Source organism: Physeter macrocephalus, chromosome 2, assembly GCF_002837175.3.
Source record: "Physeter macrocephalus isolate SW-GA chromosome 2, ASM283717v5, whole genome shotgun sequence".
In the NCBI taxonomy this organism is placed as follows: Eukaryota; Metazoa; Chordata; class Mammalia; order Artiodactyla; family Physeteridae; genus Physeter; species Physeter macrocephalus.
The window spans coordinates 77,182,055-77,197,046 of NC_041215.1; the positions used below are offsets into that span (position 1 = coordinate 77,182,055).

At 31.5% G+C, this 14,992-nt stretch overlaps 1 protein-coding gene across 8 annotated transcripts in view; it reads left to right on the top strand.

Annotated features, from left to right (window-relative positions):
* The window catches only part of DYNC1I2 (dynein cytoplasmic 1 intermediate chain 2), a 52,494-nt gene that overhangs the window by 13,640 nt on the left and 23,862 nt on the right, over positions 1–14,992 (top strand). For all 8 annotated transcript variants that reach the window (XM_007121843.4, XM_007121842.3, XM_028479061.2 and 5 more), the window contains exons 4-5: positions 2,316–2,406; positions 9,297–9,412. In XM_007121843.4, the coding sequence (XP_007121905.1) occupies positions 2,316–2,406; positions 9,297–9,412 (207 nt within the window). The remainder of the gene's footprint in view (positions 1–2,315; positions 2,407–9,296; positions 9,413–14,992) is intronic.

Genomic DNA, 14,992 nt, shown 5'->3' on the forward strand with positions numbered 1-14,992 from the left:
AAAAACAGTAACTGGAAAAGAATTTTATAATTTATCACAAATAATTAGATTGATAGGAATATTACTATTTTCCTCAAATCTTTCCTATATGTGTACTTAGAAAAATTATTTTCCTAAGCCTGAAGTTAACTTTGTAATTTAAAGAATTCAAAATTTCTTCTTTGGAAATCTTTAATATGAAAACATTGTAGTAGTATAAATTTATTAAATTTATACTACTAAATATTTAGTAGTAAATTTATACTACTAAATATTTAGTAGTAAATTTATACTACTAAATATTTAGTAGTAAATTTATACTACTAAATATTTAGTAGTAAATTTATACTACTAAATATTTAGTAGTAAATTTATACTACTAAATATTTAGTAGTAAATTTATACTACTAAATATTTAGTAGTAAATTTATACTACTAAATATTTAGTAGTAAATTTATACTACTAAATATTTAGTAGTAAATTTATTGTAGTAGTATAAATTTATTAAATTTATACTACTAAATATTTAGTAGTAAATTTATACTACTAAATATTTAGTAGTAAATTTATACTACTAAATATTTAGTAATTTATACTAAATAATTTAGTAAACATATTTGTGCTTACAGTGTAGTAGACAAACCACTGTCCTGTATCAGTTGGAATTTAGACGCCTATGGGAAGTCTCACAGTGAGTAGTGGACAAAAAAATGAGGAAAAATGTAACCTAAGAGAAAGTAGGGGACATCAATATTCTTTTACTTCAGATACAAGTCATGTTTAGCTACGAGTTATACATGCAGCCCCTAACACAGTGGTATCATTATGTGAATTATATGAAGGCAATCTGGTTTTAGCATTGTTTCTGAGAGATTTAATCACAAAATTAGAAACCTTTTATTATGTTTTTATGGTCTTTTGAAATTTGAGCAAGAATTAACCACTGTATCTCAGGAGACAAACATTCTAGCTATGATTTTTTTTTTCTTCTAATCTTATTATTGGTTTCCAGTAGAATTTGGCATTGAAAAATAAGAATGATCAGTTTTGTACCTATGTTTAAGGTGTAATTCATCATACTATACTTGTGCATTTTGTTAGATGAGCAAACCCTCTGTTTTTACTGAAGCATGAATAAACATTTAAACATAATTTTAAGGGTTCAGTGAATGTGACTATTCCAAAAACACAGACTTTTAATTAAATACATATTTCTTTAGATTGGTTTCTATATAACTAGGAACTTACTTTCTTTTCAGTAAACTATTAAAAGAAGGGCTTGCAGCACAACATAAAATATATTGGTCACTTAATATTGTACATTGAAAAATTACTTTAAAAAGATACTTGGGATTGGGGTCATTTATGGTAAAATTTAACCAGAAGATGGCAGTGATGATCTTCCTATACTCCCTGCAATGGTAAAAAGTTTTACAAATGTAATAGCATGAAATATGCACGTTCAGCTGTTGGTATATAATGTTAAAAGTGACAAGTTAGGGGAAAACATTTGCTGTTTGTTTTATATACTATGAAAAATGTGTATTTTTTCTATAAGAAGGGATTAAGAATATTTTGGGTGTCTGTATCTTTGTCTGTACACTTCAGTTTTTTCTGAATACTGGGGTAAGGAAGTTACCATTAAGTCTTGCCTTGTTTAAGTTGCATGCATCACTTTATGTTATGCATCATGTCTAGAAGGCATGCTGTTTTATGGCCTGTTTGCATTTTTCACCCAAATTGCTGGAAACTAATGGACTTTTAAAGGAGACATTCCTTTAGTGATAGTCATTTCTCTAAATTGGCCCTTTTTATTTTTGGTGAGGGGGAAAATATCATTTAAGACATCAGTTTCTTTTTGAAAGAAAAAATTGACAAAAATGAATATTTTAAAATAAATCTCAGAAAACCAGACAGTAAATGACTTCTGAAGCAAAATTCAGAGTTTTGATTTGACACTAGTTAGAAATGATCTGGTGATCTTAAAAACAAAGAATTAGAAAAGGGAGAAGGAATGCTCTCCTTTGAAAATTAGTACCCACATTTGGTGTTGGCCGAGATGAAGATGCATCCTTCCATAATCTTGCTTTTTTTTTTTAATATAAAGCCCAAATGCATTTTGCCAGAGAAATTGCATGAATCGTCAGCATGCATTGTTAACTTTGTCTTTCTCTTCTTTCTACTGTTCATTTTCATTCATGTACTTTTGTTTTTTGGTTTGCCATTATTTTTTCTTTTTTGTTAATTACTTCATGTTAAATTACTTTTGAAACGTCATAAGCTGAGCAACCTCTCCGTGTAGTAACAGCGGATACCTGTCTATTTCACTATTTAGTCCCTCCTCCTATGTCTCCATCCTCCAAATCTGTGAGCACTCCAAGCGAAGCTGGAAGCCAAGACTCTGGAGATGGCGCAGTGGGATCTAGGTACAGTAATTTTCTTTCAGTATTTTAATGATAGAATGCATTTAGTGCCCAGATACTGTCAGTGCTGTACAGGGACTCTGAATAGTTATGTTGAGTTAGTCCTAACATTTTGAAATCTAAATGGTGCAGAAATTGTTTGTTGTAAATTGGGAAATTTTTTTAAAGCAAAATTTTACTGTCACACTTGATTAACTGCGTACTGACTAGTTAACTGATTTTATGCTGATTATTTTATATTAAAAATAGAAGTGTTAATTCATTAAAATTATTTTTCTGTTTAAGCAAATTTTGTATTGGTTATTATGTGAATGTTTTGGGTACAAATAGTGTAGAACTGCTCTACTGTATTATGCTTAATTTCCATTCAGTAATTGAAAATCTAAACAATTCAATTAAACAGCCTAATTCTGTTCTATTAAGTCACTATTTCTAATTAAGGTAGAAAATAATAATGCATAAAATATCAAGAATAAGGAATAACTGCTAAGGAAACATTAAGAGTGTTTACTGGCTTCAATAACATTTAAAGAATTTTTATAAAGAGTGTTTACTGGCTTGAGGGCATTATGCTAAGTGAAGTAAATCAGAAAGGGAAAGACAGATACTGTATGATCTCACTTATTTGTGAAATCTAAAAAACAAAACAAATAAGCTCATAGATACAGAGAACAGATTGGTTCATTTTTATTTTCATTTCTCAAATTTTTGATGGTTGCCAGAGGTGGAGGGAGGGGGTGAGGGGTGGGTGAAATGGGTGAAGGGGGTCAAAAGGTACAAACTTCCAGTTATAAAGTAAATAAATCACGGGGATATAATGTACAATATGGAGACAGTAGTTAACAATACTGTATTGTATATTTTAAAGTTGCTGAGAGAGCAGGTCTTAAAAAGAAAGAAAAAATCACAAGAAAAAAATCTTGTAACTGTGTATGACGGATGTTAACCAGACTTATTGTGGTGATCATTTCACCATATATAAAAATATTAAATCATTATGTTATATACCTGAAACTAATATAATGTTATATGTCAGTTATACTTCAATTTAAAAAAAAAGTTTACTGCCAAGTTACCCTGAACTTGGGTCTTCCTTATAAAACAGTATTTCATGTTTGTGTTAGGATGCTGCACACATGTTGGGACTTGATTTTCAAAAGTTCAGTAAGATTTCAGCTTCTTTCCAAAGATCATACTGAGAAAAGTATCATTACTTACTTCTCTTTGTCACACACACAATACCAAGTCTTTCTTTAACAGCATCTTACATTTTGACTTCTTACGGCAGCTGAAGTGAGATTAAACCTAGCTAGTTTAGAATCTTTATTCAGAATCCTTATTTTGGTCTAGGAAGTTAAATGTCCTCCTCAGGAAAACTTCAAGACATCTTTTAATGAGAAATAAACTAGGAAGTTTTATCTTCATTGTGCCCAAGCACCTCTGATTGAAGTTACAAACAAGTAATGAGCATCTAAAAGACAAGGCAAGAAAAAAAGAAGCAAAGGGGCTAACTAATCCATAAACTCAATACTTTAATCACTTTCTGAATAATCAGGTTGTCATTAATAATTAGAAGGCACAAAGGGCTCACCAGTCTGAATTTGAGATGTGCTTTCCAAACCTGTTGTGTTTATAGAACTGAAATTGCAAATCTAAGCAATACTGTTGTTGGAGGTAAATGACATAACTCTATCATTTAAGAAAAGTCAAAACTTTCTGTTTAAGAATAATATTACCTCATAAAATAGTATGTATTACAGATTAAAGACTATATTTAGTCTAAATTCATTTTCAAAGGCTAAATTTGTTTCATACTTTCGTTCTTCTGTATTATGCAAATATGTTAGTATTCCTTTGCTGGTAAACAGATGGCATTTTCAAGAGAAGGGTTTTAGTTTCCCCTTATACATTACCATAATAAAAACATTTCCCAAGGTTAAAAAAAAAAAGGTGGTATAAAAATTTCTTTATTTGATATTATATATTACTTTAATGCAGATACTCTACTGTGTTAATTCTGAACTCATTGTTCTTGATTTTGAATAGGAGTAGAAAGATTATTTTAATGCAACATCAGCAAGTTTGCTTTAAAAAATACTATGTAACATCTGTATGAATTAAAATATGTCCTCCTGAGTTTCATTGGAAAACCTAGAGATTATTAGAGAGACGCATTGGAATATTGTAAATTGGTATAGGAAGTAAGTAACTGTTAAGAAGAATATTTATTGTGTTAGAATACCTATTAATTGAATTGCCAATTTAATGTTAAATGCTATAGGTTACCACAGAAAATAATGTTCCTGGTCCTTGCCTTCGGGAAACTTGCATTCTAGTGTTCATTAATTTACATCATTAATTTAAATGCTATTCACTGTATTGAAAAATCCTAAGAATAGTGTGCTAACTTGTGTTTATAGTGTAGATTTGTAATGATAAGATGTAAAACAAGAAAACAGGTATTTAAATATCTTTAAGGGTATTTGTTTTTATTAGAGAATGAGTAGAAAATTAGTTTCTTTTAAGTTTAACAGGAGAGGAAATAAATTCTCTTTTTAAATGAGGTAACTTGATATCTTTTTAGAGAGCACAGACCCATTTTTAATTGTTAATTTTCAAGAGGGCTGAGTATGTTCACTTCTTAATATATATGTATACACAGTAGAAAACTATGAATTCCATTAAATCATCTCCAGATTCTATACTAGATAATTAATATTGTTGATTAATTGGTGCTATTGGCAGTGAAACAATAGCATTTTAAAATATGTGGCTTTTAAAAAGAATGGTGGAGTCTGAGAACAAACAGAATGAACTTCCATTGAGCTGGCATGATGATAAAGAATAAACAGGAAAATGCATGAAGATGTGTGAGATGTATGAACCTATACACTTACATTAGCTGGCCAAGACAGTCTAAGATTACTACACTTAGGGAGTAGGAAAAAACATGTTAGACATTACCAAGTATGATATCAAAACATCTGAATCACTCTTTCTAAATGCCAAAATTTCTGTTGGGCCTGGTGGTAATTTATGAATAAATATATGAGGCCATAAAAATGATATTTCTCTAACTTTGCAGATTGGGAAGTTGCATTTCATTAAGATTTTAGTTCACTTTCTCAGTCATTTCTGTTATCACTAAAATTTAGGTGACAGTTATTCAATTGAGTAATCCATGCCTCTTGTTCCTTTTTTCCATTCTTGATCAGTTTATCTCTTAGGCTTTTGATTATATGTCTCAGGATTATATTGAAATTTTACTTTATATGTCTGCAGATGCCTTTAATAAGTATAATCCCATATGTTGTGCCATGTGTTTCAGTACTGGTTCTATTTTGAGGTAGAGTTTTACTTGATTTTAGACTAAAATGACATCCTCAACAAGGAGCTCTATGTCATTGGTAACAGCTAGAGCTCTTAGAGAATGTAAGGGCTATGTACAGAACATTCCTTGGAGAGCATCTCATAAAACCCCTTCTGGTTTAACAAAGCCTAAGTTTGTTTCTGTTCAGTGCTTAGTATAAAGTAAATCTTCACTGTGTCCTCTTCCTTCTTTGTGTACACACAATACCAGTTAAATCCCAAGATCTTTCTTTATATTTTTAAAATGAAGGATTTCTCTAGTTCAGTTCATCTGATTGCTTTTACTGATAAATTGTAGAGGCAAGTATAGAAATCATTTCTTGTATTTAAATATTATAGCAGTTTTAGTTGTATATTATAATTTGTTATATATGTGAGAAACAAATATATTTGACAAAGATGGTAGCCCCGAATGTATTGTGCTTAACTTTTTAATAGGGACTGTGAGCATCTTACAGTACTGAACATAATTATCTTGTATCTCGCTAACCTTACAACAGTACCAATGTCATAAAGTAGCTTTTATTCTAGTAATAACTAAATTTTCCTTAAATCTTTTGGAAAAGATCCCATGTAAGCTGTTTACCCAATAGGCAAGGCTAAAACACAACCGAATATTTATTTAGGATTGATATTCTCCATAAGTTTAGTTAGTTTAGGTAAATCCTTTGAACATAAAATATTTTTCCTGGGGGAAAAAAATCTACTTTTTCCTAGAGACAGAAATCTTTAGCTGCTTTCTAAAGCAGATGACATGTAAGCCCAAGGCAGTGCTTAACCCATAAATTACATAAGGGTCACATTTTGGAAACTTTAGCTATTTTGTATCCCAGTGGAATAGTCTTTGGTTTTCTTACCGAAAGGCTTATGTGTTGACTCATTTCCTTTACCAATATGACAATTTCCTGCACACATTTAATGCTTTGGGCAAGATTATAATATGTTAACTAAGATGTTTTTACTAATGTTTTTTTCATTAGGAAACTTAAAATTTCAACTGTTTTTTTTATAGCTTAGCTTGTTATCATCCAAAAATAATGTGTTATTTGCGATGTTGGATGTTTTGGCTGTTCTTAGCCATTATTATGCAATATTAGTTTCCCAAAATCTGAAAATACTGTCTTTTAACTATTCTAGGTTATATGTTTGCATCTTTAACCATATTATGCTTATTGCATGCACTAGAGCATTGAGTGATACCTGGTGTTTTTTTGTACTAACCAGAACATGTGGGTTTTAACTGTGAACCGTACTTTAGCTATTCGTAGAATGTATTTGCTTGACTAACTTATGGCCTTTTTTGCTAATGCTTCATGGTTGTCCTACAACCATTTAGGACGCTGCATTGGGATACAGATCCATCAGTTCTTCAGCTTCACTCAGATTCCGATTTGGGGTATTGAATAGATTTATTACCTTCCCTCTTTATAATTAATTTGATTCTTTGTGAAATTGTCCTAATTTTATTTTGCTTAAATTTCTAATATTCAGGTAATAGTTTGAAGAGTGATATTTTATTGTGACACCTCATTTATCCTCTATCATTTGTGAAAGACATATTTTATGTATCTGATTTTAGAGGTACCCTAAGTCTACCCATTTAAATGTCCAAATTACTTTTATTATTTCTATATTTTTGAAGTTTTTCTACAATGTATTACAAACTTCCCATACTTTTTCTAATAAATACGCTATATATAATTGAACCTTTTCTAGGTTACTCAACATGAATATTAATTTATTTTCCTATATTAAAATTCTCTGATGATTTCTAAGGTTTTGAGAGGAACAGAGCTGTTGGTTTCTACACCGTGGCTCCATATTGCTATTGATTTACTCATTAATTCATTTATTCATTCGTTTATTTATTCTAGTCTCCAATGCAAACTATAAATGTTTGCTTCTGCCATTGTGCCTGACTCAGATAGCTGTTTTCCCTTGATATTTTGCAGCTTCTAAAACATGTGACCAACACCTTTAGGAATTATGTCTAAATTTAAGAGTTAATAAGCCTTGAATTAGGCCATATAAGAAAAGTACATGAGCTTCTTGTACATTAGCTGGTAGGCCTCTCTCTTGGCTGCCCTGAGGCTTCCCCACCCCCAGTTGCTTGCTTGTTCTCAGTAAAAGTGGCTTTGGATAACTGAGGTATTACCTCCCTAAATCTATCCCTAAATCTTAGAATATTTTGTTTGTTCTAGTATTGTGATTTTTACCTATTAAACCCTATCTATATGTACTTAAGTTAGTAACTTGTTCCTAATGTTGGCTTGACTGTTTTTTATCAGATATGTGAGTGACTTACTTTTCATGTGGTTTACATCTTAAATATCAGAATATAAAGTTTCTTATTTCAGATTTTGTTCTTAGAATACTAGATTACTTCAAATGTACTTAAATTTTCCCACTTAAGTCTTTGATTATGCTTTTTTTTTTTTTCTTTAAGGCTAGATATTCCCAAGGTAGAAAACACATTAAAAATTTCTTATGGCCCACATTTGGGACCTTAGAGAAAATAAATTCTTTAAATGTACTAATTTTATTAAACTTTTTTGTACAGGATTTTGAAAAGGATGTTTATATAAGAAAAAAGTTGTTATATTACCAATGATATATATATATATGTGTGTGTATATATATATATTTCAGATATCCTCCTTTATATTCTGGAAGTTCCACCACTGTTTTTACTAGATATTCTTTTAAGACAGATTCATCATTGAGAACTTCGGGAGTTTGGAAGCATGCTATATTTGGTTTAGAATTTAGACATCTACTATAATAGCCACAAGTCTCTTCTTCTGTTTGTCAGAAAAGAATGTATTCCCCCCTATTTAAACAGAAGTGACTTTAGTAATTTCATGATATTCAGAATATATGTGGCTTTAGTTTAGGTCTAAAATGTTTGCACAATAGTTTGTCCATATGTGAATCAAGGACCATGTTGACCATGCAGAGATTAGAGATTTAAAGTTTAAATATTTTATTTTAAAATCTAAATTGACTGTATGATTCTCAATTTATGCAGAATATAAGTAGAAAAAATGGTTTTCAACAGAAACTTCTTTCTCACTCTTAAAGCTGAAGTCTTCTGATGGTGAAGGGAACTAAATGTGGTCTGAGTGAGATCCACATATTTGACTCTTGAAAAAATGTCCAGAATCGTATCCCTGCTAAAAACAGTTCTCATAACCAACCATATTCAGCAGTCTGCTCAAATTCCTCTACTCTTACTCTGTTATTACCCACACATTTGTTCTAAGAAACTAAATTATTTGCCTTTTTAAAGTGAAAAATAAACATCTTGAATGATTCGGAAAATATCTTTTGTTTTTGCTACCTTCTGATTCTTTTGTTAAAATAAAGCCAATTGTTCATTTTAAATTTCTTGAATAAAACAGGGATTTAAATTACACTGTTGGATTTACAGTGTTTAATTATTACTTTTCTAAAATAACATCATTTGATGTAGTTAAAATGTATCATTTGTAATATTTAAAAACATTTGTGTTCACTTTATTTAGACGAGGACCTATTAAACTTGGAATGGCTAAAATTACGCAAGTTGACTTTCCTCCTCGTGAAATCGTCACATATACGAAGGAAACTCAGACTCCAGTTATGGCTCAACCCAAAGAAGGTGAATATCTGTCCTTAATATGCTTGTCATTAAGCCACCATAGTAAACAAGTGGATTCTTTCCTTTTTTTTTTTCTTCTTCCTTTTTTGTTTTTTGGCATATTTTCTTAGGGGAATATTATAAAAGTAATGCTTTGGATTTCTGTATTTATGTAATTGTTCTTTAGAGTTTTAAAACTTTTTCTTTTAAAAGTTAATAGAAATATAAGTTTTTAATTTTGTATGTTTTTAATGTATGTTTTTAATTTTTATTGATGTATGTTTTTAATTTTGTTGATGTAAATGTAAATATTTCCATTTTCATATTGTCGTTGCTATGTGCTGCTTTAGAAGCAGAAAAACTTAAGCATGTTCTATTTCTGTGTCATGAACATAATTCTTCCCAAAATGAGAGTATCAATATATCCCATAGTGAATGAAATCATGTAAATTATTCAGTATTTTCTGTGGAGTATACTGTATTCTGATATACTGTCATTGTTAATCCATATTAATGAACAAATCTAGACCTAATTCATAAACTTCCTCTTTTGTGATCTAAGGGCTCTGTGTTGATTATATAGCAGTTTTTAATCTCTGTGAAACAGAGGGAGTATACATAGACATTATATTGAATGTGGAGTCCTTTGAATCTTAAACGAGAAGGAGTTACCATTTTTACAGTGGGGACTAATTTTTAAATTCTCATCAGATAGCTAATGATTTAAGCATAAAGTTAATATGATAGTTCTTACTTTTCCAAGGGAAGCTAATAAATTTATGTTAGGCATAAAAGAGGTTTACTTAATATCCTTAATACAGATACACAGTTTCTTATCTGAAACCTTTGAAAGTATATATATAGGAATTCAGAATTTTTCACAGTTCAGAAAATTTTTCACATTTCATAAAGTATATGTACCATATGAAAACACTCCAGCAGCATCTTGGGCATTAATATTTCAGCAGCAAAAGATATGAATATTCAAACTGAGTGAGATAATGATTAAAGATAGCTTTACCTCTGGTCATGTCAGGGTTTACCACCAAATGAGTTATGGATTTTAGAGTTGATGATATTTTGGAATTGTGGGCCTGTAATAAATAATCCTTTTAGCAGTCTGTGCATAAAGAACATTTTTTTCTCCTTAGCCAGGAAGATTTATTTCTGTTTAATTATAGAATATCAAACCTAAGCACTTTATCAAATGTATAAATTAATTTATCATTAAAATTTCAGTTAAATTACCACATTTCTCCATTAAGGAGAAACTAAAGTAATATTCATTGCAGAAAGCCCAGAAAATACAAGTAAGCAAAAGGGGGAAAAATCCTTGAAATCTCTAGCTATTAGCAATGAAAATCTTCAAATTTTCATATTTATATATACCTCAAAAGAAAATTAGGATTATAACTATTTACAACCTTTTTTAACTTAATGGTAAATCATCACATGCATTTTTAACAACTCTCCTTTCCCTGCCCACTAAGGATGGACATGAAAGAAATATTTTAAACTTTTCCTTTCACTTTCATCTTATTCCCGAAAGGAGTTGACATTATCATACACACAATTAAACTTGAAAATTTTGAGGAAATCAGGATAACATTTTTAAAAAAATTTTATTTATTTATTCATTTATTTTTGGCTGTGTTGGGTCTTCTTTGCTGTGTGAGGGCTTTCTTTAGTTGCGGCGAGCGGGGGCCACTTTTCATCGTGCTGCGCAGGCTTCTCACTGTCACGGCCTCTCTTGTTGCGGAGCACAGGCTTCAGACACGCAGGCTCAGTAGTTGTGGCTCACGGGCCCAGTTGCTCCGCGGCATGTGGGATCTTCCCAGACCAGGGCTCGAACCCGTGTCCCCTGCATTGGCAGGCAGATTCTCAACCACTGTGCCGCCAGGGAAGCCCGAGGATAACATTTTTATCCAAGAGTTTTTTTTTTTTTTTTTACTTGACCATGTGAATGTTCATCTCTATGGATACATTTTTTTTCATTCCTGCTGCTCTGTCGTTTGGTAAGATAGCTTTCACAGGTGCAAACTCCTCATCTTACCAGAAAAAAAAAAAACCCTGATGGTAAACTTGTTTGAGACATAAGCCGCTTTAAAAAAAGAAAACAGGAAAGATAAAGTGTTGAACCATTAGTATGGAAAAAACTAATACTGTAGGATTCTATAATTTCCAGAAAATATTATTTTATTAACTAGTATATTCAAGTGTTATAGTGTCTGTCTTTTGGGAGCTACATTGTTAGATATGTTAACTCAGAAAGTGAGTAAAATAGCCAAAATGAGGGTATAGTGTCTCATTTAAAAAATAAGTTAGGCTTTTTTTCCTTCTAATAGTAATTTGGAGATTTAGCTTTACTTTGAGATGCCTTTTGGATTGTTTGAAATGTAAAGCATTCTGAAGCTATTTTGGTTAATGCCTATTATAATATACCTATAATTAGTTTAAGTGAAGACTTCCATTTAAAAAATTTTTTTTCTTTTTTAAAAATAATTATAGTAGTGTATCATAGAGAATTTAGAGAAGACAGAAAGGGTAGGAAGTGTCTTTTATATCACTATGTAATAGCCATTTGTTTCTAGTCTGTTTTCCATGATATATTTTTTCAAAAATTATATATGTATACATACACACAAACATACATATATACACACATATGGTTTTATATCCTACTTGAAATTTGCATTTTTAATTGCTTATTTTTGACATGCATATAAATCTTAAAGTGTGAATGTGGAACAATGTCTTTGAACTAATTTGAATGTATAGCTACATAGTATATGCCTGGCAGTTTTCAAAAAATTTTTTTTCCCATTTTTATTTTGCAAGTAATTGGAAAATTTAAAAGATTGTGATTTGTAAAGTAAGCTGATGACCCGGAAGTTCAAGATAAACTATTTTTTTCACTTTGAAATTATTTAGGGCAAGGCTTTTAGCGCTATCGTACTTCAGCTTCTTTGCCAAATTTCGCATGAGTATAGGGATTGTTTCTTCTTCATTGCTGTAATGCCTGGTCTGAATAGTGTATGGCATGTAGTGAGTACAAACTCAGTAAATATTTGGTGAAGGAATTAATTGCTTTTACCTACTCAGGAGAATGATTTACTTACTTGGTTTTTGTTTTTTTTTTTCATGCCTTTACTCTGGAAGTAACTGCTGGGAAAATAGGTTATTTTCAAGTGTTAATGCTACAACATAATTATTGATGAAATTGGGTGAAAAGGCACTTAGTCTCAGTTCTTGGTTTTAATATGAACATATCATATTCTAATCATTATTTGCTCTTAGATCCATATATGAAACATACATTCTCCTTTATAGCCTTCTTGAATTCCATGATGACATAGTATGTAGATATAAACATGTGCTGTTATTTTATGTTTTATGTATCCCTCTGAATGCTATGAACAAAATTGGACCTTTTAGCATGTTTCAAATATATTATCTTAGCTACTTGTTGTAATGGTTCTTCAAACCTCACGTTCAAATTGATGACTGAAAATTTTAACAGCAAAGAGTGCCTATTACATATCAGGTATAGTGTAAGGCACTTTACATTATCTCTAATCCTCTTACCAAAACCTTGAGAGTTAAATATTGGTTCTGTTTACATATGAAGAAGCTGAAGCTGAAAGAGATAGCTTATCAAGGGTCACATAGCTAGTAGCTAAGACTCTAAACCAAGTCTGTCTGATTCCAAGGTGTGCTTTCTCTCTCATGCTGCCACTGAAGCAGCACTTTCATGCTTTTATGATAGTCACCTATGGTAAGAAATTCAGTTTATATTACAATCTAGTACAAACATAGATACAGATGTGTACAGCTGTCCCTTGAATTTCACAAGTTCACTTTACACCACATTGGGAGGTGGTGTCCACCAGAGCAGAGAGCTCCTTCCCTGGGAACTACACTCAGCATCTCGGCAGAAAGCTGCCATAGCTTTGAACTGTGTCTCTGAGCATCTGTGCTGTATTTATTTTGTGCATCCGTTAACAAGATGTGTCTAAAGTAATTACCTCTTCACTTTACACCACTTCAGCTTAAGAAAGAAAGGTTTCGTAGGATTGCTCTACTTTTGAATAGTGGGGGAAACTTGTAACTGATACAAAAGTTTTATGAAATAACACCTCCTCTGCTCTTGCTATATTTCATTTTTTTCAGTGTTGACCATAATACACTAAATTTATTAGCTGAGACCTGTAGTTTGAAAATTACTTCATTAAAAGATAACATGGCTTAGTTAACTTATTTATTGATAAATTTGCATCAGGATAGTATTTTATAGTGATTGGCTAAGAGTAATGAATAAACAGCTTTGATCTTTTATGGTGTTAAATAGAATTTTTCTTATCTTCACTGATAGAAGGTGAAAGTGGCAAGATAGGTGAACTGAACCCAGTTTCTAATGGGTATGTCTGTATTAGCACCACTATCTTTAAAATTTTCCTGTGTGGACTAGACTTAGATGTTATTTTTATAAAGGTCCACATTTATTCATTTGCAACCTAACAAGAATTCCCGGATTCTGCAAGTTTATTGAGTATATGCTATATACTTGATTATTTCTTTGTTTTTTTTAGTTTCCAGTTGAGGTATGTAAGTGAAGGAGAATGCGAAATGTACCCCAATACCATGGAGCCATCCTTAGCCTTTGGAACTATTTATAAAAATGAAATCATTTCCTCTCTATATCATTACAATTTTTTTCATGTCCAGGGCTCTTACATTGTTTCTTTTCCTAATTTGTAGAGGTTCTAGAAAGAGGGAAAGAAAAAATAACATGAACTTAAGGTTTTATAATGAAAACACTTTGTGCATAACTGTACTTCTGCTTATCCATTGGTTTAATACAGTGCCTCTCAAACTTAGCCTGGTTGGCTCACATTTAAGAATTATGTAACAAATTCCAAAACTCACCATGAGACAAAATTGCTGAAATCACAGTTTGAGTGTAACAGTAAATTGAACTTGGGTAGGCAGTGTAATTAGTGCAGAAGTAACGTGAGTTACCAAATTGAAGATAAAAATTGGTTTTAGGTTTAACTCTTTTTTTTCATTTTTTAAAAATGGCTGAATCTATTCTTTTAAAAAGCAAGTTTTATTCTGCTTTTTTTCCTTTTTCCCCGTTCTAGTCATCTTCTTGCTTTCACGTTTACTCTGTAAGTTGGTAGTACCATTTCTGAACTGAGGTGCTTTGCTGTCTTAAAGCACCTACTGTGAATGAAATTGACTAGGAACATGTGACCTCAGTCAATTTTGTTCTCGGCAGGTAAAAAAACTTCTCATGGCAGGAGTGTGGTGCTCACAGATACACTCCTGGAAAAGTTACTTTCTTCTCTTTTAAAAGTTTTTAACTCTTTTGAAAATGGCGTTTTTTTTTTCTTATTCACCTCGTCAGTATGGAGTTTTTTGTTGTTGTAATTTTTAGACACAGTTTTGTTTTTTGTTTTTTTTTTTTGCGGTACGTGGGCCTCTCCCTGCTGTGGCCTCTCCCGTTGCGGAGCACAGGCTCCGGACGCGCAGGCCCAGCGGCCACGGCTCACGGGCCCAGCCGCTCTGCAGCATGCAGGGTCCTCCCAGACCGGGGCACGA